General features: G+C 33.4%; 5 protein-coding genes across 5 annotated transcripts; 3 read left to right on the top strand and 2 right to left on the bottom strand.

Annotated features, from left to right (window-relative positions):
- The first annotated feature begins 2,069 nt into the window (after positions 1-2,069).
- LOC106380188 (protein MIZU-KUSSEI 1) lies at positions 2,070-5,033 on the top strand. The gene has a single exon (XM_048747321.1). The coding sequence runs from the start codon at positions 3,150-3,152 to the stop codon at positions 3,897-3,899; it is 750 nt and encodes a 249-aa protein (XP_048603278.1). The 5' UTR covers positions 2,070-3,149; the 3' UTR covers positions 3,900-5,033.
- A 602-nt stretch (positions 5,034-5,635) lies between these two features.
- LOC106379064 (agamous-like MADS-box protein AGL75) lies at positions 5,636-7,350 on the bottom strand. The gene has a single exon (XM_013819087.3). The coding sequence runs from the start codon at positions 7,146-7,148 to the stop codon at positions 6,120-6,122; it is 1,029 nt and encodes a 342-aa protein (XP_013674541.1). The 5' UTR covers positions 7,149-7,350; the 3' UTR covers positions 5,636-6,119.
- Positions 7,351-7,556: 206 nt separating this feature from the next.
- LOC106380189 (signal peptidase complex subunit 3B) lies at positions 7,557-9,164 on the bottom strand. The gene is made up of 6 exons (XM_022695889.2): positions 8,786-9,164; positions 8,632-8,679; positions 8,227-8,289; positions 8,039-8,092; positions 7,825-7,911; positions 7,557-7,750 (listed from the first exon to the last, which is right to left on the bottom strand). Exons 1-6 carry the CDS (start codon positions 8,795-8,797, stop codon positions 7,622-7,624), a joined length of 393 nt encoding a protein of 130 aa, XP_022551610.1. The 5' UTR covers positions 8,798-9,164; the 3' UTR covers positions 7,557-7,621.
- A 504-nt stretch (positions 9,165-9,668) lies between these two features.
- LOC106380190 (transcription factor bHLH99-like) lies at positions 9,669-11,368 on the top strand. The gene is made up of 3 exons (XM_013819999.3): positions 9,669-10,230; positions 10,752-11,126; positions 11,262-11,368. The coding sequence occupies exons 1-3, from the start codon at positions 9,847-9,849 to the stop codon at positions 11,349-11,351; spliced, it is 849 nt and encodes a 282-aa protein (XP_013675453.1). The 5' UTR covers positions 9,669-9,846; the 3' UTR covers positions 11,352-11,368.
- Positions 11,369-18,985: 7,617 nt separating this feature from the next.
- Positions 18,986-21,620, top strand: LOC106382896 (homeobox-leucine zipper protein ATHB-5). The gene is made up of 3 exons (XM_013822977.3): positions 18,986-19,457; positions 19,833-20,248; positions 20,799-21,620. The coding sequence occupies exons 1-3, from the start codon at positions 19,391-19,393 to the stop codon at positions 21,246-21,248; spliced, it is 933 nt and encodes a 310-aa protein (XP_013678431.1). The 5' UTR covers positions 18,986-19,390; the 3' UTR covers positions 21,249-21,620.
- The last annotated feature ends 2,863 nt before the right edge of the window (positions 21,621-24,483 follow it).

Below are 24,483 nucleotides of genomic sequence, written 5' to 3'. Positions count from 1 at the left end.
GACCCCGTGGACCTATGAATTCCATTAAGCAACCCCAGGAGACCACTAATCATACCAGAAAGAGGTCGACTTCCCGTTATTAACCTTAACTTTACAAAATTACCGAGCAAGAGATCGGATTTTTAGAATTTTGCGCGTCACATCTATGAACCTTTTTATCATTCTCCTTCACAGACCAGATTGACTCATTCTTGAAAATGGTTGCATTAATCTATTTTACCCAGAAAAAGTACTTATTTGAGATCAGCCTCCACAAGAGCTTGAGACTCTTCTCCCTGCCACTTGAATCATTTTATACTTATGCAAAAATTGGAACACCAATGCTTAGTTATTGAGATCTTTAGAAAAAATATATTATTTTCCAGAAATAGTTCCTATAGATATTTTGTTGAATATCACATAAATACTTTCTCATCTTTATGAGTTGTGGCATGTGCAATTCAATTTGAGCAAAGATCCATAAACGGTCGACCTATATGTCGTTGGAGGTTGATGATAAAGGTTCTTAAAACGTGGTCCCTTAATTCTAATGTTGATTAATAAAGGCTGATTTGACTATCTGAGTTAATTGCGTTGTTGTTTGTATGATAGCGTGGTTTTAGATGACAAGAACAAACGATAAATTTGCCACTAGGATAAGAAAATCCAAAACAGGCTCTTGGACTGCCGAATAAATTTGGGACAAATGATATGTTATCTTGTCATTTCTTTTGTAAATATCCGTATTTTTAAAAGTTTGATGTTTTAATCCCAAAAAAAATGTTTAATGCTTTCGAGTGGAAAAAACAAATCGCAAAACAACAATGCGTTCTCCAACACTCGTCGTTGCTATAAAAGGAAAAAAGATGCAAATGCTCTCCCAAGCGAAGATAAATTCTTGAAATAAGAGTTACAAGTTAAACAAGAAAAGTTACATGTCAAGTGTCAATCGTCAGGTGGCTCATTTACCTGATTGACGTCAGTTCGACTTCTTAAGTTCAGTGATCATATGATCAATTCCTATGTTTATCTGATCAAAAATCTGCAACGTTGTACTGTTTTTGAGAGCTGGATGAAAGATTTACGAGACTACAAACATTTTTAGGTTAATTTTAATTAAAAAATCGACAATGTACAATATATGTATAATAGCATTTTTAAAATATGAGTGTGATAAACAAGCAAAATAATTTTTAATTAAAAATCACATATGGTGGTAAATTGTCCAAATTTAGTGGAAACCGTGAGGAATATATTAGGCCAATGATGTGTGACAAAGTGGGTAACAAGTTCAGCCCATTTGATCAAATCCTTGTCGATGGATGTGTGACAAAGTGGGTAACAAGTTCAGCCCATTTGATCAAATCCTTGTCGATGGTCGAATAGACGGCTAATTTGGCTTTGTCGCTTATTTAGAAGTTTTTGTTTGTCCACTTAGGCCGTTCGTCTCCAAATTGAGTTAAATTAACCACACATTTATAACAGGATGACATATCACAAACTTTAATACCTCAATGGAGAATCTTATATCAATCTGTAGGAGGAATACTCCAGTATAAGAGCTAATATTGTACCAAGTCTTGTGTTCAATTTAGTATCAATAAATGAAGATGTTAAATAAAAGTTGAGTTAATTTTGGGTTCACCAGCCAATATGATTTCACCAACCAATATGATTTCATTATTTCAAATTCGATATCTTTTAAAAAAGAAAACAAAATATTATAAGTTATATTATGTTTTTAAAATAAAAAAGTGAAAAAAATAGCAGCTACAGACAAAAAAGAATTAAAAAAATCTTTTTAACCTCGTCAGCAAAACACTAAACCCTAAATCCTAATTCCTAAACCCTTGGGTAAACTCTAAACCCTAGGGTAAACTCTAAACTCTAAATAAAAACACTAAACCCTAAAACTCTAAACCCTAAACCCTTGAGTGTTTTAGTGTTTATTGATTTTGATTTAGAGTTTAAGATTTATCCTAAAGTTTAAGATTTATCCTAGAGTTTAGGGTTTACCCAAGGGTTTAGGGTTTAGGGATTAGGATTTAGGGTTTAATGTTTTGCTGATGACGTTAAAAATATTTTTTTTTTGTAATTACTACTATTTTTTATTTATTTCTTTTCACCTTTTAATTTTAAAAAGATAATATAATTTGACAATATATATTTTTTTTTAAAGATATCGAATATGAAATAACACAATCCTATTGGTCGGTCGCCCTAGAGGGTGAATCTAAGAATAAGTCATAAAAGTTTATATTGGCAATAGCCATTAGTAGGTCTTGAATAGTAACATAAATTAAGTGGATAGGTAAACGCAAGAAAATAAAATAAAAGAAGTCTAACAAAAGTGTGGATCCGATTCATCATATATAATTAAGAAAGTTGTTGATTATATCGTTTACTAAAATTATTAGCAATATTATCGTTTTAAGTATGCACGAGCACAAACATTAGATAGACAAAACTATATAGATCAAAACTTTCTTAATACTTAAATAACGTAAAATGATGAATAATAATCCAATGATTGGATACATGATCGTACGGAAGTTTCCTACGCCACCGTCGCATTCTTTTCTAGCCTTAAATGAGTCGATATAATCAACCGCATGAATTTTAAATTTCCAAAACTATATATATAAACAATAAATTCATTAATCATGCATGTGACAAAATATTACAAAATATTCATATATTACGTAATTGCATGAATTTAATTTTTTTAGAACTATATATATCATTAAATTCATTAATCATGTGACAAAAATTAGTATTCGTATATTATTTATGTAAATTGATAATAGATAAAGTAGAGCCAACATTACTGAAACTTTTTTTTAACATAACATATCTGAAACTTTCCATTATAAGTTTATAACTAACAGTCATATTCTACAGTCAAACCTATATACTTTAAAAATATTTACGTTTATAATACTTTTGTTGTTAAAGCTCAAATATCAGTACACACGGATAAAACCATACTATATAAGTAATTGTCATTTATAATACTATAATTATCTTCTAAAGTGTGACAACGTCAATAATCTTAACAAAAGCACATATCACTTTCATTACAGGACCATTTCTCTATATATATCCCCCCCATACCACCTAAACCAGAAGAAACATATATTATCATCATTTTCCCACAGCTTGAAAAAAAAATGTCCTTCATCACAAGCCCTCACTGCCGCCGCCTCGCGGCAACCACCACAACCGCAGGCGTAGACTGCCATAAACAAGTCCGTTCATGGCGGCTCCTTCGCACCATCGTTCAACTTCTCATCCCATCATGCTACTGCACACTCGTAGATCCAAATGATAATCAAGAAGACAAATCTTACCGCCAAATAAAACCAAGAACCTCCTCCGCTACCACAAACTCCTCATCTTTCACCGGAACAATCTTTGGTTTCCGCCGTGGCAAAGTAAACTTCTGCATCCAAGCAACAAACGACTCCAAAACCCTAACTCCAATAATTGTCCTCTTAGAACTCACCGTCCCTACCGAGGTATTAGCCCGCGAAATGCGAGGAGGCGTGCTAAGAATCGCTCTTGAATCAAACGATGAGAATGGGTATGGTTCACATCAAGATTCTTCTTCTTTTTCACTTCTTACAACACCTTTATGGAACATGTACTGCAACGGTCGGAAAGTTGGGTTTGCTATCAAACGAGATCCTTCAAAAGCCGAGCTAGACGCGTTGAAGGTGCTTACGCCGGTGACTGAAGGAGCCGGAGTTGTTAACGGAGAAGAGATCAACCGAGAGAAGAGTGATCATATGATGTACTTAAGAGCGAGTTTCAAACGAGTTTTTGGATCCTTTGATTCGGAATCTTTTCATGTCATCGACCCAAGCGGAGTTATCGGACAAGAACTAAGCATCTTCTTTTTCAGATCGTCAAGAAAATGATCTTTGGATCATTGTGTTTACAGCATAGACGTGCACTTGCATACTATATGTTGGGATTATATCGACATTCTTGTGTTTTTAGGTTTTTTTTTTCTCGAAATGTTTTTTTAGCTATGCTTAATTAAATGAAAATGTAATAAGCATAGCTTTTGATGATCTCAACTTTTGTATGTAGTAGTGGTGGCCATGTGTGTTCATGTGTTTTCTTGTAGTGCAAAGCATTTTTAATCATCTATATAAGTGTTACAAAAAAAATATCATCTATTGTGTGTGTATATGTTTACATGCATTTGCTTTCTATTATTGTCAATAATTTGGGAGAATAAAGTTAAATCATTTTAGTTGGCCATTATTTTTATTGAATGTGTAGGCATACAATCAAACATGATAATTTTATATAACTAAAAAGAAATTAATTATACATAAATTACATTTCGTAGATCGTTCTTAATTATAACATTATAAGAAGTTTTTATTTTGTTTTATGATATAATATATGCTTATATGCAAATTTAAATGATGATTACAGGTGAACCAAGCAAGTCATGCTTGAACTTTTTCATAAAAAGGTATAAATATATTTCTAAAACTCCACGCTTTTAGATAAATTATTTTATATTTCAAAACAAGAAAAATATAGCATTTTCTCCCTTAAATAAAGAAAAACTCGTACTTGTGTTGAGGAGGTCAACTAGTGTCGACTTATCATGGGAGAATAAAGAGTCCACGCGGCGAATCCATCACTACAAGATCACTAACAGCTTCCAACTAAAATATTAATTTACATACCCAAATAATTTACGTATTACAAAATAATTCATCCGTGACTTTATACTTTTATTGTGTGCTTAGAGAAAATGGCAAGCTGGTTGTCATAGCTGTTGTTGATTCCCTCTGTCTTTCCAATGTTCTTTTGTTTTTAGTCATAAGAAAGATCAATGTATCACAGCATTTTAGGTAGTATTATATAATTTTTATGTATTCAAACCGATAACATCAAAACGCTAAAAGCTCGAGCTCTTATATACGATTAGTACGATTAGAATTAGCGTTTTGCTTGCCGGGGAATAGTTGATGGGTAGATAGCAAACATGCCTTATTATTAGTAACTGGGCCGTCAAATTAACAAATGAAATAGAAGTTGGATCTCTTTAACAATGTGCCTTCAAAACCAGGTGTAGGATTGAATACTTTAAGATGCAAGAGCAATGAATTTGACTTTGCAGGTGATGGAATCTATGATTAACTCATATACTGATAACATTCTTGTCATTGAACACATAAACATCTTGAACTCTTATATTCGGGTTTATTATAGACTTTCAACTTAAAACCAACCAATAATAAATTGATTGACTCTAACTCTTTATATATTACTTAAGGTTCTTTTGAATTTCCGATGGTATACTTATCCCTAATACTCATTTTCGAGATGATGGCTCTTATCGGCCAGAAATCCTCGGAACTTTGACATTTATACTTGGTCGAGCGAGTTTAGTAAGACAGTTATACCCGGTTGAGAGGGTTAAATAGAGAAGTTAAGTTAATTAGGGGTTTGAAGTTTTAAGTTTTTAGTATCTATGTTCTGATAGCATATTAGATTCAGGTTTATTATGGGCTTCCAACTTAAAATCAATTGGTAGTACGTGGATTGACTCTAACCTTTTATGTATTGTTTAAGATTCATTTGAATTCCCGATGTGGGGTACTTATCTCTGATACAGACCTTTTTCATTTCAGTGATTTTTTAGATGGATGTACATATACATAAATGTTTTGTGGAAGCCCTTTTAATCCAATTGTTTCATCAAGGGTTCATGTTTTCAAATTGGGAAATCAAGGTTTTGAGCTTTAGAGAAGAGATTTATTAATAATTATGCAGATTAACTGAAATAGTTTACATGAGATCTTCAACATGATGCAAGTGGAGCTAATCAGAAGTGGATCTTCATGAAGTGGTTGAAAGTTGTACAATTAGACGTGAATTTTCATAAATCATATGAAATTGTTGGTTGTAGAATCGTTTAGATAATCTTTCTCATAATTGTCGTATTATAACAAATTAGTATTACAAAAATAAATAAATATATCAAAATTCAAGAAAACCAAAAAAAGTCAAAACAAAAATCTCCACTTAATAGACTATAGCAGGAGGAACTAGATGAAGAAACAACCCTTCACTTCTTCACCATTGACCCTCAAGGAGGTAACTACTTCAACTCAGAGGCATCTTGAGTTGTCAGGAATAAGGTTAATGTTAGGAATGGTTTGGTGTATAGATGGTAGAGAAGATGTCTGAAGCTGAGGGCTATCAGCATAGGCTAAACACAAATTTGGAAAATCTTGAGAGAACTTAGGTCTACCGACCATATCATCATTAGGGTTCTTCTGGAGATCAAAAGAAAACTCCTTTGGAATTGTGTTTAAGGGACAAGGATGTCCTAGAACCTTGCTGTTGGTGGTGTTATTCATCGTACGCATGTTATGATGAGAACCATAAGGCTCCTGCTGCTGCATCAACTGATTCTTCAACCAAGATTCTTGTACTGTAAGTAAAGCTGGGTGACCTTGCGTGTTAGATACGCAAGGATCATAAAGCCTCTGCTGCTGCATCCTCAACTGATTTTGGTAACTGATGAGTTGTTTGGAATGTGATGCAGAGAGTGGAAGCTGTGAGAGAGTAGCATCGTCACGATTAAACAGATACAGAGAGTACTGGCTAGGGTTCAAGGGTTGTACTGTCTGATGTTGATGATGACGCTGCTGGGTCAAATTCTGATGAACCAAGTTTGTGTTCTTCTGTTTCTTTGCCTCTAGAACACGAATCCTTTCCTCCATAGTAGAGAGAGTCCCTTGTAAGGACAGAACCAGTTCATGGAGTTGGTCGGGGGAGTAATGATCAAGAACTGGATACCATTCTGGATACTTGACGTTCTCAAACTCTCTCTTAGTCTTCTTCTTATTCTTCTTCAAATTCTTATCATTCTCTAACTTGCCCTCCAAGAAATCACGAAGATTGGAGCTCTTCTTGCGTTTTGTGGCCGCCTTATACCTCAAGGCCATGTCTTTCACTACCTCTTTCTCCTTAGGCCATGTCTTTAACTCGCCGTTTGGTCCGTAGTAGATGACGCTAACCGCAACTTGACACAGGATAGAAAGCTCGGAAGCCTTCTTGAAGATTGTCTTTAGTCTATTGCTCAAACTGGTTGCAGCAAGTGAGTTAGAAGACGACGAAGAAGAAGCTCGCATGGTGAGTTTTCTTGATTCTCTAAGAAACTAGGGTTTTTTTCTCTCTCTCAAAACAACACGTAGGAGAAGAATTATGAAAGTGAGAGAAAACTTTGTGAGCTTGAATATGTTATATAGGTTTCTTGGATCCTACGGGAACACAAGCGTCTCTCTCTCTCTCATCATTATTAAATAGCAAACTCGATGATTTATTTCCATATTTACTACATATTTCCTTAATTAATCTCTCGATCGTGTATATATATAAGCATATTTCCTTAATTAATCTTTCGATTGTATAGAAGAATATTTCCTTAACTAACCTCTTGTTACATTTCCTTAGAGCAAGTCTATCCATTAGAATTTCTAATGGGCTCTTAAGATTAAATTAATAGTTAATAAGATGATTTGAGAACTTAAGAACCTTAGTTAGTGCAACTAATTTTTTCTCCTCCAATGGGAGAACTCCATAAGGGTTCTTAAATTATTTTTTTTTAAGTAGAATGATTTAAAATAAAGCATACATTAAACATATACATATTGTCAGCAAGCATCTTGTCTGTCTTGGGCATAACATGCCAGTGCAGTGTCAAGTTGAAGTCTTTCCCTCGGAGGTTCTGTCCCTAGAAAGATCTCATTCACGACAATCAGATATGCTCTTACCAACGAGTGTTATAAGAGAAAGTGCTTCAAGTACCTGATCAATGAAACGGTACTTATTTGAGATTTGTATCCAGAACTTATTATTCTCTTTCTCTGGTATTATAGCATCCCATAGAGAAACCTGTGAAAAATGTTCATGGTATATCAACTAGAGGGTCCTCACACTAAAACCACATAACTCTGAACTCGTTCTTATCAACAACGAGAGCAGTAAACCTATAAAGCGTTGAAGCAAAGTAGATTTCTACCTGATTAAGAGAATTCTTCGAGGTTTTACACTCTGCTGCTACAAAAGCGAACACCTACAAATATTTTCGTTTGTGCTGGTTTCTTTATGTCTATCCGAGACCATACAAAAAGAAGTATTCAGCGTTACAGTATGAGAGACTGGGAGATCTCAGATTAGCATTTGGTGTGTTTTCAGATGGTACTATACCTGCTTTGTGTTCCAAGTAAATAGTGACTGCAAGTCCGCTGTTATGTTCAGTGTCAAGCTGACCTGAAACACACGTTACGTGTTAAATATATGCATAAGACGAAAAATAACAGAGCATTTACTTATATACTAATATCACATTCCTGGTGTAAATTCAACAACTTGGACAATTTTGAGTTCAGTATGACTTTCAAGAGAGCGAGGCTATTGTAAAATCATTCTGCTCTACTACAATGTTCAAACAAACAGTCGCATCTAAACCCCCAACGGCCATCGAATTCAAGAAAGACATATGGCTCTCACTAAAGTTTCATACCGAAAGTACAAAGTCATGACCATTATGTATCTTAATCAACTCAACCATCAAAAGCCAAACTTTCATTTGATGTAGCCATGAGAGCTTACCTCATCATTTCCATGGGGTTGCTTCTGAAACCAATTGATGTTCGATATCTACACACCACACCAAAGCACAATCATTATTAAAAGGCTCAGACTTTTCCACCACAAGACCAAAACCAAAACAAAACAAAGGATCTAAACAGCGTAAACTCATCACAAAGTTAAGCATGCATCTTTAGATCCATGATTACACAAAGAGATCTCTGCAAGCGCACATGAAGATGGACCGACAGAGACGACGGATTGTCCAAGAGAGAAGATACTTTGTTTTGGTTTGGTCAAAACCCCGACGAAGAGAGAGAGACAATACAGGGGCGGTGCAATCAGAGATGGACACGTATGCGTTTCTTACCAACTCCAGAAAGTCTAAAAGAAGCACCGGTTCTTCTATTTTTGGGCTTTTTTTATTTAATTTTCTTTCAATTTTGGGTTAATTAAGAACCTCTAAGCACCCCTCGATGGAAGTGGTCTTAATTAATCTCTCGAAGATATAGAATAAAAAGGAAACTTCTTTTATTCGTATATTAGATCCTTTTTAAACGAATTACAACAAATATTTAGAGGAAAATAAAACTCAATTTAAACAAAAAGAGGTTCCGAGAGACTGAAAAATTAAACTCTGCATTTTAATTGGATTAAGCGTTTGGTTAACTATGAGTATTGAGTGTTAAAAACCCTAGGATTTTATAAAATGAGTATGTCCTTACATATGTGTTCTGTACATGCATTAGTCAAACGTACAAAATTCGGGAAGGATAATAAAAGATTTCATGATGAATACATAACGCGTAAAAAGTGGCAAAACTAAGATAAGATAATGGGCGTTCATACCGATAATGAAACTTCACCAATTATTAAGTACCCTTTTTAAATCGTGTATGTGTGAAGTGTGAACCCCAAAACCAGCATTGAATTAGGTTGTTAATTAGTGATAATTTCACGAGTGTAGGGCCGTTTTGTCTGAAGATCACCAATTAGTAAACGCCAGCTATATATATAGTATAGATTACTAAAACACTTACCTCAGATTATTTAATTATTTTACGTTTAGTCTCTACTCTCCAGCTAGGGATACATCTCTTACATAAACTCTGACAAAAGTTATTACTAAATCCATCCAAGATTATTAGATATCCATTAACTTAACTTTATGCATTAGCCTCCCAACTTTTATGTTCGTTAAGTTTGATTGACAAAGAGAGAGAGAGAGTAGAGACTATGATGTTTCAACACGAGTATCCATATGGCTTCTCCCTCATGGAAACATCATCAAGCTACGAAGTCTTGGACTACAAAATGATCGTTGGTTCACCCCCAAATCCAATTTCTTTTGCTTCTTCTTTAGCGACACTCTCTTCCTCCATAGCCGAGCAACAATCTAATTCAACGGACAATTTATATTCTCTACAAGCACGAGGTGGTTTCGGTGAAGAACCGCCGCGGAAGAAGAGGAGGAGGAGGAGAACGAGAAGTGAACAAATGATAGAAGAGAAAGAGAACCAAAGGATGAATCACATCGCCGTCGAGCGTAACCGGAGAAGGCAGATGAATCATTTTCTGTCCATACTCAAAGCTATGATGCCTCTCTCTTATTCTCAGCGTGTGAGGTTCTTTATCTCTTTTTACTAATTCCGCACATATATATAGCTCCAATATCGTCTAGCTTAATATTTTTTTTTAGCTTAATAGTTTATATGTTGGGTGTATAAGACATCAGCAAAGGCTAAGCAATTTTGATATATTCTGTTACACGTTTTATTATAAAGTACTTGAGTCTAGAGTCTTTAGACAAGCTATATTATCAAATACAAGTGTCTTTAGAGAAGGTATTATATTATCAAGTACATATAGATAGCCAATCAAAAACACGGCGTCAATTTGTTTGTTTTTTTTTGTGTGTTTCTCTTTGGAAAGCTTATTTCCATTAAATTTTACAATTTAAAATACTCTATACAAAAATAGAGTGGAAATTTAAAGATTTTGTTATCTTCAAAAACTTTGAAGTAGATATTTATTTTATTTCAAATATTAACTATTTTATTCTTTATTTTATATTCTTTTAGTTATATAGTAAACTAACCCTATTAATTAACTTGTGTTTTTTTTTTTGCTTTTGTTAATAGAGTGACCAAGCATCAATCATAGAGGGGACTATAAACTATCTAAAGAAGCAAGAACAACTTCTTCAATCATTCGAGGCCCAATTAAAACCCACAAAACCCAATCAACCGACGAACATATTCTCCGACTTCTTCAACTTCCCTCAATACTCCACCGCCATCGCCTCGAGCCGCCGCCGCCACCACAACGGACTTGCGGTGGTTGCTGACGTGGAAGTTACTATGGTCGAAATGCATGCTAACATTAAAGTGTTAACAAAGACACGCCCAAGATTGTTGCTCAAGATGATCAATGAGTTTGACTCCTTAGGGTTAACTATATTTCATCTCAACCTCACAACTTCCAATAACATGTCTCTTTTCACTTTTAGCGTCAAGGTAAATTGTTTTCTTCCTCATTTTTGGGGGAAATTAATATTTACTTAATGGTTAATATAGATTATATTCAAGCTTAATCAACTATATATGATAAAATACATATTTAATTATGTACGTTATTATTCTCTGGATTAGGTAGATGAAGCCTGTCGCTTAACGACTACAGCTAATGAGGTCGCAGATGCGGTGCATGAAGTCGTTAGCAGAATTCACAAGGAACACTGACCTTTTTTGGTAAAGGCCAAAAGAGAAGAAAAATGAACTTTGTTTACGTTAACTTTGGTATTCTATCTTCTATACATGATTTACTATATAGATTATATTTCTGGTTTACCTCTCTCGATTTACACACGGAGAAATTTAAGAAACAAAAACTTGCGTATAAAATATGTAAAAGAAAGTTTCATATTTACAATAAATATACATGTCACTAAAGTTTTTTTAAGAGTCCATACTTTCGTTTTTGTATTATGCAGCAGCCAAAAAAAAAGGTTTAAGCCTAGTAAGGTTTACACGATAGCCTTTCGCTCAGGCAAAAAATGGGCCTTCAAACTTAGGAGAATTTAACGGGACGCAGGTGAAATATTCAATTTGTGATTGCCTGAATCTTGATTCCTCGAGAATAACGGTAATATTATAGAAAGGTCGAGTACAATCAGTAATACTAGATTAAGAACGAGCCTCTTTCAGCTCTTCTGCCATTAAACGATAAACCTGAAGAATTTTTTTTTTTTTTTTTGAACTTGAACCTGAAGAATTTATTCAATACTAACAAATCGTACATTTCATTTTTTCGTTTATACATTTCATGTTATTAATATTGCCATATGGGTAAATGTGGCGATTTGGAAAAGAAAAGACATTTGAATAAAAGGTATTTGGTAGAAGTAAAAAAGCAAAGAATAAAGGTATTTGGTAAAGTTAACTTTTTCATATTTTTATAGAACTAGAAATTTTTTTTTATATATGATGGGTTGAAGACGGTGTATTCAGGTTTTTGGTTTTTTTTTCTAAAGTTATATTAATGATCGTTCGTGTCGTGATCAATGTTCTAGAAGACAAAAAACATCAAGAATGTAGTGGAATTAGTTGCTTTCATAGGATAACCAGCTCATCAACTAAACTTCGTATATAAGATTATTAAATTCTTGATTTATAGAAACACCAATCCTCTTTTAGGCTTTTCCATTTCAATATTTTAGATGGTTACATACGAAATCATCATGTTAAACATATGTATAAGTTTACTAGATACTACTGCCGCAGTAGAATAACATTTTGTAGCAAATGGGCATAATCAGGCAAAATCGTTACAGAGACAGCTATCTCATCAAAGCTCTGTCGCCTTTCCCATTACCCGATTTTTAAAATATTCTGCAGCTTGTGAATATCATTTGTCCACCACACTCTCTTTGTCTATAACATTATAAATAAATCACACTAAGGCTTTCAAATAGTGACGAACCGTCCCGTCCCGCACCGCCGTGAATAGTAACAAAAATTTCTATACATACCTATATATTTATATGTTTTTGTTACTATTTAAATCGCACCGCACTTGTTCCGTAGTTTTCATGCACATCACCATTTGGAGCCTTAAAATACATACATGTTTGTCTGTGCGCAACTTTACCGGATAACGAGCAACAAAAATAGCATGCTACTTTCTTTGGGATATCGCGTTACATACTACTTTTATATCCTGGTGAAGTTAGATATGTGATGGGTTTTTAAACTTTCCACAATACGTAATCTAAATATATGACTACAGGAAACCGATAATTTTTCAAAGACGAATTACTTGTGCATCGAATTCACAATATAAATTAATAAAAATGCTGACCCACATTGATACCTATTAAAAATCTTGTGGTTAAAGCAAATCAATTTGCATGGCCACCTACTGGACCGACTTCTTCAACTTTTTATATAATATTTCTTTACGTGTATCTGCTGTACATAACACCCATGACCCATGTCTATATCGTATTAATATGAATGGTTGGCCCAGCGTATTAATACTACGATTGATTATGACATTTTAATATAAAAATACCTTTTTTTTTTTGAACACAGAAAAAAAATACCAACTCTACTAAGAGACCCATTTCGACCAACCTTGAATCTCTAATTTACTCGTTTTCACCATATCATCAAACAGTCCAAACAAATAATAAAGTATACAAGTGAAAACGAAGTAGTTAATTCATATTTTGGAAGTCCAGAATTTTTGTTAATATTTTTGTAAAAAATATAGAGTCACGGTTTAACATTACCATTGCATCACTACGGTAACTAGCTATGGAGTATGTATCATTTTCTCAATTTAAGTTAAACTACTGTTAGCTATTTTTGTTAGTTTATAAATCACGATCTATGTATGAAAATAATATTTAGTCATACCATATATTATTAATTTCACTGAACATTAGAGATGTTAAGACGGTAAAACCCAACCCATTTAAACCCACTTCATTTAAAACTCATATCCATATAGACTCATTTAAAAATAAGTCTATTAAAGGTATCTATTTAGAACCCGCGAAATTTACATGTATCTATTTAAATCCGTTTAGACTCATTTAAATTAGATTCTTTTATTTATTTTTTTGTTTTAATTATGTTTGTAAAACGAATTTACAAAGATAATTTTATTTTTTCATTTTTTTTAACTTTATGAACTCTAAATAAATTATTTATCAATAACTTTTGATATGTATTCTTGCTTGCTTTGTGACAAATATTAAATAAATTATTTATCAATAACTTTTTAAATTTTATGAACTCTGGATAAATGTAAAATGTTAAACGTCTACAGACTATATGCAAAGTATTGTTTGTATTCTTCTCCTGCTGAACCTCTCAAATTGATAATTAACATTCAAGAAAATGATTGTTGTTGATACTAAAATAACTCATAATGTTTTAAAGAAAGCTAACAGAACTGCTCCAAGCCAAAAAAATCTACCAAATGTAAACAAAAGCGAAACAAAAACATAGTAAGGTTTTGCTACAGAGGAAGATGAATCTTGTTCGTCTGACTCTGAGCTGCCGCTTGGGATCAGGTGGTGGTGCACTTGGAAGTATCTTCTCTACTTTCTCCAAAGTAAAGAAACAATGTAAGGCTTTGCTACAGAGGAAGATGTGTCATGTCTTGTGTTATGTTGTGTCTAATGACCCAAAACGACTCTTACAAGAAGCAAAGAAACAACAAAAGACAAGCCTAACAAGCCCCAAATCTACTTTACTACATCGTATGTCATCTACCAACTTAAAGACCAAACACGATCAATATAAGAAAGAGATTCTAACATCAGTCAATATAAGCAAGAGATCCTAAGCAGTGTAAGTGTGTAACCATTGTTCTCAGCCCCTTCACTGTCACATTCTCCCCTCTCCCTATAGCCACCAAACCCATATCACTCAAATCACCAGCATTTTTTAAAGACAATGACAACAACCCATACACAAGTTTCTCGAAGATAAGAACCAATGATATCACCTCAAATGTTCAACGTACATTTGAATCTTCTGATCTTGAACCCTCGACTCCAGAAGTACTTGTAGTTTTCCTAGCATCTTCGTTGCACATATCATCAACATCTTCTATTGTACCTACAATTCAATGTGTAAATTAATTTATAGTACATGCTTATACAATAGTTTTGCAACCAGTTACCTTCATACTTTGCAAATCCTTGCAACCAGTTACGAGCATGGACATTCTTGGGAAGAAAGCGACTTCGGTATGGAGTAACACCCGAGCTCCAATACTGAAAGCTGATTCAGATGCTATTGTGGTGATAGGGATACTCAGTATATCACGCGCCATCATCGCCAAATCACCAAATCGAGCTTGGTTTTCCCTCCAATAGATTAATACATCCAAATTGCGAAAAGACCTTCTATCTAGCCTCTTCTCATCCAGATACACAGCTAAATGTGTTCTTGTGTTTCCTACATTACTCCCAAGGCTTCTTTCCAATTCAAAGAGATCATGTAATATATTATAATGTTAGTTAGAAGAAGTAATAATGACAGCCAAGTAAAAGCAAAATAAGAGTAAAGATTCTTGAAACTTACATTGTATAAATCATCTTCAAGAGGTGATTCAGTAACTAGATCATGTGGAGTTGGTGTAGATGAAGTACCAGAAGAACTGCCCCAAGTCCTAACTTGATACTCTTTATAAAGTTTAGTCAAATTAGTCCTCAGCTCTTCAGTTTTTAAACTAGAAGTAGAAGGATCTACTCACTCATAAGCTTTCTCAAGAACTTTCAACTTCAGCCTTGGATCTAATATTGCCCCCATAGCCAAAATGATGTTGTAATCCTCCCAATACTTAGAAAATTTAACTTACATTTCCTTAGCCATCTGCTTCAAATCATAATCATCACATCTCGCAAAATGCTTCAGCAATATCTCAATCCTCCAAACTTCGGTGAAGTACACACTAGATGTTGGATACTTTGATCCTGAAAAGTGAGTAGTAATTTGACTGAAAGGTTTCAGCAACCCACTTATTTTTTGCCACAATCCCACTCTCTTTCAGAAGGTAGCCATCTGTAGTGCGTGTCAAAAGCCTCCAAGCTTTTAAATGCTTCCCTAAACTTCAACGCTCAAACAAGCATTTCATAAGTAGAATTCCACCTAGTAGCAACGTCAAGTGATAAACCAGATCCACCAAGAATCCCCACTCGCTCTACACATGCTGCAAAGGCTTGAATTCTTGTTTGAGATGCTTTCACATACCTCACACTTTCCCTGATGTTGTGCAAAAGATCTTCCGCTAATTCCAAGCCTTTTTTCACTATCAAGTTCAGAATGTGGGCACAACATCTCATATGTAAATACTTGCCATCACACAATAAGCATAACCACTCATCATCTGAAGTTGTCCCTTGAGGATCCTCTGCATACTATCGTTGTTATTAGCATTGTCTAAGGTAATAGAGAATACCTTCTTCTTTAAACCCCATTCCATCATACACTCCAAAATTTTGTTAGCTATCTCTTCTCCTGTGTGTGGAGGCTTCAAATCGTAGAAAGCAAGAATCTTACTCTGCAAGTTCCAGCCAACATCTATGAAGTGGGCGGTAGGACATATATATTCCATGCTATTAAGACTAGATGTCCAAAGATCAGAAGTAAAGCAAACCCGAGCAGTATGTCTAGCAAACACTTTCTTCAGCTCTTCCTTTTCTACTCCATACCTCTTATAAACATCTGCTGCAGCCGTTTATCTGCAAATAGGCTGACACTCTGGATTCAGATACTTGTCTCGTGCTCTAACCTTCTCGTATTCGACATATTTGAATGAAAGATCATGATAAATGATTACCTCACTAACCATCTCACGATCTCTCTTCTGATCATATGCAGCCTTATCTTCCTTTGGAGGCTTCTTTGGACAAGTTTCCAAGTGGCGTTGTAGATGATGAGTTCCACAACTCACATTCTTTTCATTACGTGTCACCAACTTCATACAACAATGCAAACATCTGGCCATTTCTTTGCCTTCATTTTCTACCCCCACTGATACAAAATCTTCTCAAACCCGTGATGTTTTACGTCTCTTGCGTGGAGCTTGAGCTGATTCCCCAAAATGAGTTTCAATTTATTGTTCTTCTAGTTGTGTAGCTTCCAAATTTATCTCAGCTAGAGCATCTTCTTCATTCATGTCTATAAAATCATCCATGCTGTAATTAAAAAAAAGAGGAAAATAGATTATAAAACTGGATGTAGCTTAATCAAACAACAAACACATAATTACAAAGGTCGATATAAATTTTTTTTATCAAAGCTGTAATAGCAGTAAACGTCAAAGCGGTAATAGCTTAATCAAACAGCAAACACATTATTTTTTTTTCTCATGGGTTTGCTTAATTTAGAGAAATATGCAATTTTGCTAATTAAATCAAGTTCAAAAACAAATCAATTTATCTGAACAATAGCAATCAGAGGAGAAGAGAGTAGTTACCGATCTAAAGTTGGGAGTGGGTTTCAGAAACGAAACTTGATCGGAACTTGATCAGAGACGATGGGTTTCAGAAGTTGAGGCGGTGGAGATTAAGCTTCAGCGGAAGTTTCAGAAGTTGAGGGGCGGTGGAGATCGAAGGCGATTTGATCAAGGAGAAGATGAAAATGGAAAAAAGAAACCTTATGGCCCTTAACCAAACGACAACGTTTAAAATACAAAAAAAAACATTAATGGGTTAAACGGTTCCCGTTTATTTTAGCGAAAACCCATTTAATAAATGGATCTTAAAAGGGTTACCCATTTAAAACCCGACTAGCTAAATGAGTCTAAATAAACATTTCTTTCTTTCAAAACCCATTAAAAACCCGCGAACCTAAACCCATCTTAACATCCCTACTGAACATATATAGTTTCATTAAAGATAACTGCGTGTAGGCTCCGAATGGTGACGTGCGGGATAATTGCAGAACAAGTGCGATGCGGTTGTAATAGTAACAAAAATATATAGATACATAAGTATATGTAAAAAAAAAGTTGCTACTATTCATGGCGATGCGGTGCGGGGCGGTTCGTCACCATTCGAAGCCATAATAATATCACCCTCATATTTATGTTTACAAATAATATTCCAATTAATCTTACAAATTTGCTTCCAAATAACTTAAAAATTCTTAAAAATTTTGAGTCACCTTTTTATGTTGTTTTTGTTTTTAGTTTACAAAGTATTTGAACCGTAACATCAAGATATACAATAAAAAAAGGTTATTGTCATTAGTTAAAAGATACTCATTCTATTTCATAATATAAGTTTTTTTGTCAGCAACAAACAAATTCATACAGATTCTGTAAATCAAAATGGTAGCTCCACATCCATATGGACAACAAACGATAGTTGCTTTTCTGCACTACCTGCAAAACTGTCTTCCCTTGAATTATGCGTCTTTGGTATATGAATGAGTTCTAAACTGTTGAAGCATTTTTTAGGAAATTTATATCTTCCAGATGACTTCCAAATGTCGGCTATTTTTCGGGTTCAGAAACCATCTTCACCAACTGAGAACAATCTGTTGCAAATATAACAGTAAATTGTATTAGATTCCTTATGCACTCTATTGCCCAAATGAAAGTCTATATCTCCTAATGAAAGGATGATTGATTTGTTCTTATATTTTTCGCTTCCATTAAACCATCAAAGCCTTCCAAAATACTATAGTATCTTTGTACCGAATATTTTTCACTATTTGATAATATAAGTTATTATAAATAAAAGCACAAAGGTTAAAAGCTGTATTTAAAAAAATATCTTTTAATAGATAAATTATATATATTTGAACAAATCATAAATAAATCTACATTATATGTGGTTACACTATCTAATAAATATTTATTATTAAATTTAAAACAAAATAAATTTTCTAAAATACTCTCTTCATTCTTAATGATTGAAATTTTAAAATATTCATGCATATTAAAAATATCATAAATACTTATTATTAAATTTATTATTTATTTTTACTATACACATAGGGGTAATTTATATTGTAAAATAAAAGGGAGTATTTATAACTAAATTAATGGGTTGTTTTCTTTTAAAAAGAAACTATAGAAAGTAGAAACTAATGATTATACCATCTAGTTTAATGAATCTTTAGAATTCGATGCCGGCTCCAAATGTAGCCGAGCTGAAAAACACCATCAACTCATCAAGATCCTGAAACAGACTCGCATGAAAAAAGCGGCTATAGAGCCGGTGTAAAACATCAACCATTGTAAATTTCTGTAAATTGTTTTCGCTTTTAAAAATTTATATTAAAATAAACATTCCAACAAAAAAAATATTGAAATAAACTCAAGATATCTCCAACACTTCCCCTAGGGTTAAGCTGTCTTCTTATTTAAAACCCGGAGAGGGGACCTAGAGACCATCTCTCTCTCTCCCACTCTGTTATCTTTTCCTCTTTATTGTAAATTCTAATTTTTATATTTCCTTGATCGAGAAAATTCTATGGTTTAAGAGTTTAATATTTTTCTTGGAAGGTGTTAGATGAATCTTTCTAGGTAAATTGGTTAACTCAGATCAATTCTCTGTTTCCATCTTTGGATGGATAATTGTAGACACAGCGCCAAAATCCTTCGGAAATGATCGTATCTTCGAGCAATATTACTACATGTATTGGTCGTAGATAGATCCTCGTCGTTCGTTACTACTCACACTGATCTAGGCCCTCTAATCTTTCGATCTTCGTAAGTAGTTCTTGATCTCAATAGTTCCCGACCAAACAAGATGAAGAGATCACGAGGAAGCTCGGATTCTTTATCCGGTTTCTTACCAATTTGCCACTCTACAGCAGGTAAAAAACATGTTAGTTGTATATCTGTTTTATTGAGGTTACAGTCAATTATCTTATTAAGTTTTTCTTCTTTTGAAAGTGCAGTTCTGTGTAGGATATCTGGATGTTGATTAGTGATTTGATTTAGTATATATTAATGAAAATGTAGAATTAGCTAGAGGTACAAGTCGAGTGTTTATTTATAATTTATTTATTATTTAAAACTGGCAAAGATGTGTTTTCTGACAATTCATATTATCGAGACGTTATCCTGTCAGGGTTTTTGAAATTTAGTGTAATTCATGACATAATATTAGAAATATCCCAATTTTGATTTAAATTATCCGCTCAGATTGATATATACGTTTTTTTAATGCACTACCGTGATTTTATCAGACAAACAACTAAGTCCACGACCAACAGCCACCGGCTTTCTCTACCCCGGCGGCGCCGGAGACTACTCCCAGATGTTCGACGGTCTAGAAGAAGACGGAAGTCTAGAGGACATCGGCGTTGGACACGCGTCGTCTACGGCAGCAGCGGAGAAAAAACGGCGGTTGAGTGTAGTGCAAGTGAAAGCGTTAGAAAAGAATTTCGAGATTGATAACAAGTTAGAGCCTGAGAGAAAAGTGAAGCTGGCTCAAGAGCTTGGGCTGCAACCTCGACAAGTGGCGATCTGGTTTCAGAACCGCCGTGCTCGGTGGAAGACAAAGCAGCTCGAACGTGATTACGGCGTTCTCAAGTCAAACTTTGATTCACTCAAACGCAGCCGCGACTCGCTTCAACGTGATAACGATTACCTTCTTGCAGAGGTATAAAACTTCGTATTTTAAATTTTTAGCTCTTTTGTGTGAGAATAACTTCGAAACGTTTATGCACCCACAAACGCATGTTAGGATGTAATTTTAACTAAATAATCCATCAATAATACGGTTTATATAAGAAACGAACGAATAAGACATTATTATATCATTTAAAATGTACTACAAACGCATGTTAGGATGTAATTTTAACTAAATAATCCATCAATAATACGGTTTATATAAGAAACGAACGAACAATACATTATTATATCATTTAAAATGTACATATACTAAAAAGGATCAACTTACGGTGTTAATTGTTTGTTTACATTTGAGTATATATTTGAACTTTTATACTTTAACGAATCCACAACCTTAAGTACTGTAGAATATATAAAAAACTGAATAAAATTTATAGTTTCTAAATGTTGAGAACTTGATAATTATAACTCATAATTTCATGTTTTATTAATTAGATTACACGAATGGGAATAATAAATAATAACTACACTCTACAACAAAATCAACTTATGATTTATTAAATATTTCATCTCCGCAGATTAAAGAGCTGAGAGCAAAACTTGACGTGGAAGGGACATGCGGAAACAATGGTAACGCCGTGACAGAAGAAACGGACGTTGTAAAAACGGTGGAAACGGTCGCGTTTCAGACGGTGATTGCTAATGACGAAGTCTTAGAGCTAAGCCAGTGTCCTCCACTGCCTCGGGAAGCCCAGGCATCGGAGCTCGCATACGAGATGTTTAGCATTTTCCCACGTGCCGAAAGCTTCAGAGAAGATCCAGCTGATAGTAGCGACTCAAGCGCTATTTTGAACGAAGAATATAGTCCCACGGCGGCGGCAGCGACAGCGGTTGAGATGTCGACGATGGGATGTTTTGGCCAGTTTGTGAAAATGGAAGAGCATGAAGATCTTTTTAGTGGAGAGGAAGCTTGCAAGTTGTTTGCGGATAATGAGCAGTGGTTTTGCTCTGGACAGTGGAGTTCCTAAAGCTAAAAGACAATGTTGAGGATAAAAATGAAACTATGAACAATGAGGGACGTTTGTGAAAACATTGCTGGAGGGGAAAAGTTTTAAACTGAAAATCGCATGCGGTTTCATGCACGTCGGCAGTGTATCCTTGCAGGATAAGGTTGAAGAGGGACAAAAAACTCTGAAATAAAATAATTTAAATAACCAAATTATGTGAAGATGAAATTGTTTTTTTTGAAGTTTATATTAATACTTAGAATTATTGCGTCGTTGAATGTAGTGATAAAAAACTTTAAAGCCCAAAGGGTTCTAGCAATTGCATGCAAACGATCTTAGATGGTGAGTCTTGTGACAAGAATTTCGACATATTAATATGTTTGTTGGTTAATATGTTTGTTGAGTCGTTATATACAACTTTTGATAAATAAAACTACTTAGTTTACAAAAAAAATAAAATAAACAAAACTACTTGCTGCATAAGAATCTTTAATCGAACAAACATGGTGAGTTGTTAGTAACAACGTTACAATATTCAAAACCACATCACACAAAAAATACGTTCAGAATCATGCATAGTATTTTTCATTATTTTGAAAATTTCCGAGTGATAAGAACATGAAAAGCCGAGCCAGCTAATTGGATCTCCCTAAATATCCGTGTTTGTTTCTAGCCGTTCCTTTTTCTCCTTTTGTTACTTGCTTTTATAATTTAAAGCATTTTGAGCTTTTTGCTTAGAAATATAAAACTTTCTTTTTATCAATCTTAGAAATATAAAACTTGAATCCTTATTTTAAGAAGAAAAATATCCGAACAGAGACTGCATCCGCTGAACCCATCTTCCTATGAACTTACAACTCTGATTAGTTGGAAACAACCTTCATTTCTGGTAATATATTGTATCACTAGTCAAGTTTTCACTATTTTACCTCTAGAATTATGATATTAACCGACGATATAACATGTACTATATTATAGTGTAACTTAACCTTCTATCGGTCGTTCTAGTATTCACCCAAGAGGCCAAGAGTCATTGTAATAGTATTAAATTCGTGTGGTGGTGTGTATTTTTCATTTATCTATCGGTCGTCTTCGACGTTGTTTTCTGAAATTCATATTTTATCAATTGATAAGATTATAAAATTTGGTGTTTCAAAAAAAAAAAGAAGATAAGAATAAATTTTTCGTAGTAAAATAATAAAATACATAATAAATGAAAATTTCAGACAAGACGAAGTGGAGAGATGCACATGGGATTCTGTTCAACCAGTTTCAGAAAATATTTTTTGTGTTTTTAATCTCCATGCGGCGATGCGTATTCTGACCCCGAGTCTCAGAACAAGTTAGCCGTACACGTGTTAGATCTTCAAGAGATCTTCTCTTATCAAAGGTGTTAGATTTTAGAGAAGGCCAAAAGACTTAAAGCTGCTGTGGACCCCGCAAGACTTTTGCTCTCTCCCTTTCAGACAAAGACAATGGTGGAGAAGCATGTGATGTGGGACCTGCTTTACATCGAGCACGTCACTTTACCGCCGTCGCGTCACCGTTTAAATCACACGTATATCTCGCAGAGTCCTCCCTCTCTTATTCATGTTCCTTTGATATATATATGCACGTGTATCATCGTATTATTTACTGCCGTTAAAAGATTATTTTGGTCAACAAAAAAAAGTTATTCAAAAACTAGCTTGATTACAAAAGTTCTGTGAAACTTTTCAATATGTAAAAGAGTAAGGATGCTCTTTCGTTAAAGGAAGCGAAAAAGATGCCGACAAACAAGAATTATGAGTGAGCTAGGAGAGTTAGTAAGCATTTTTACTTGTTCACGGCGACTTGGCTGAGATAAAGGTTATTCCTGGTTGTTTGTAATCTCTACGGTCTATCTTGTTTTTCTTTTTTTTTTATCAAGATGGCTCAAACTTGAGATCTTCTTTGTAAAATCTTCTTTTCATTATATGATATTTACATTTTAACAAAAAAAAACAAAAATTATAAATCAAAGTTTTTTTTCTAAATTTATAGTTAGACCATCTCCGATGGTATACAAAAATTTACTTTATATTTCACTCTAAAATAAAATAACTCTATTATGAAGTTAAATTTGTTCAAATGGTTCACTTTATATTACTCTATATTTCACTCTATTATAGAATAACTCTATAATAAAATTACTCTATTTTAGTGTAAAATATAGAGAAATCTTTTGTGCCCCATTGAAAATATTTTTTGTGCCCCATTGAAAATACCTTTATATATATTGGCCTAAATATTTCAAAAATCAAAGTTTTTTAACAAACAAATAAAACTACGTACGGCGAGGAAAATACAAACTATATAACTTAATGAAAAATTTTCTAAGATAATAATTTTTAAGTTTTTGTCACAAAATATCATTCAATAAAAAAAATGACCAAAATAAATTTTATTAAAGAATAAAAATCTATTTTTACTGTAGGATTAACTAATCTAGATTTATGGTTTAGAGTTAAGGGGTGGAGTTTTGAGGATAAAGTTTCAAGTTTTAAAAAATAAAAAATAAATATTAAAATTCTCAAAATAAAAATGGGCTATTTTGGCCATTTTCTTTTTTGAAAACTATTTTTGTGACAAAAACTTAAAAATGACTATTTGAGAAAATTGCTCTGACTTAATAGATATTGTCTTAGTTAACTAAGTTCACAAAGCATAAAATAAAAGAGTTCCATGATTTATGGTTTATTATTTGTGTCTACTTTTAAACAACATAGTTATCACTTCAAAAATTTTAATATCATTTATATAAAAAAATGAATTTAAAAGTGTTCATGTAGGGAGAGATTTGGTAATTTTGATAACAAAATTTTAATTTACTGCAATAATTTTTATTTTAAAGTAATGTTGAATTTACTTTAAATATTGACAATCAGCTCATTTAAACCATTTCCAAAAAGAAACTCTATTTTGAAGTTTCCAAAACTCTTTATGTGAAATTTAAAGATGTTTTTCTCCAAAAGCAAAACTTTAAATTTAACTTTAAAATTATTTGTATTTTATAATATTGTCCTTATATTTATCGTGACTAATTTGAATTCATAAAACTTTTGTAAATAACTAGCACATATATAAATATATTACAACAATATTAATTAATAAAATATTATATTAAAATATAAAATTTTAAACAAAGTAACTTAATTAAGATTAAACTTCAATCAAAATACCATATTATTCCATAAAGTGATTTTCGTAATGCATATATGATCTACTAGTGCATTTT

Source organism: Brassica napus, chromosome C2, assembly GCF_020379485.1.
Source record: "Brassica napus cultivar Da-Ae chromosome C2, Da-Ae, whole genome shotgun sequence".
Taxonomy (NCBI): domain Eukaryota; kingdom Viridiplantae; phylum Streptophyta; class Magnoliopsida; order Brassicales; family Brassicaceae; genus Brassica; species Brassica napus.
This window is presented reverse-complemented; position numbering and strand designations above follow the sequence as displayed.

What these genes read in the sequence shown, in the direction of transcription:
- LOC106382896 (XM_013822977.3), top strand. Translation starts at nt 19,391, where the DNA reads ATGAAGAGATCACGAGGAAGCTCGGATTCTTTATCCGGTTTCTTACCA. An exon ending in AATTTGCCACTCTACAGCAG is followed by an intron (nt 19,458 to 19,832) that starts GTAAAAAACATG and finishes TGATTTTATCAG; the next exon opens with ACAAACAACTAAGTCCACGA. An exon ending in ACGATTACCTTCTTGCAGAG is followed by an intron (nt 20,249 to 20,798) that starts GTATAAAACTTC and finishes TCATCTCCGCAG; the next exon opens with ATTAAAGAGCTGAGAGCAAA.
- LOC106379064 (XM_013819087.3), bottom strand. Translation starts at nt 7,148, where the DNA reads ATGCGAGCTTCTTCTTCGTCGTCTTCTAACTCACTTGCTGCAACCAGT.
- LOC106380189 (XM_022695889.2), bottom strand. An exon ending in CGAAGAATTCTCTTAATCAG is followed by an intron (nt 7,912 to 8,038) that starts GTAGAAATCTAC and finishes CATTTTTCACAG; the next exon opens with GTTTCTCTATGGGATGCTAT. An exon ending in AGTACCGTTTCATTGATCAG is followed by an intron (nt 7,751 to 7,824) that starts GTACTTGAAGCA and finishes AGATCTTTCTAG; the next exon opens with GGACAGAACCTCCGAGGGAA.
- LOC106380190 (XM_013819999.3), top strand. Translation starts at nt 9,847, where the DNA reads ATGATGTTTCAACACGAGTATCCATATGGCTTCTCCCTCATGGAAACA. An exon ending in CTCTCTCTTATTCTCAGCGT is followed by an intron (nt 10,231 to 10,751) that starts GTGAGGTTCTTT and finishes TTTTGTTAATAG; the next exon opens with AGTGACCAAGCATCAATCAT. An exon ending in TTTTCACTTTTAGCGTCAAG is followed by an intron (nt 11,127 to 11,261) that starts GTAAATTGTTTT and finishes TCTCTGGATTAG; the next exon opens with GTAGATGAAGCCTGTCGCTT.
- LOC106380188 (XM_048747321.1), top strand. Translation starts at nt 3,150, where the DNA reads ATGTCCTTCATCACAAGCCCTCACTGCCGCCGCCTCGCGGCAACCACC.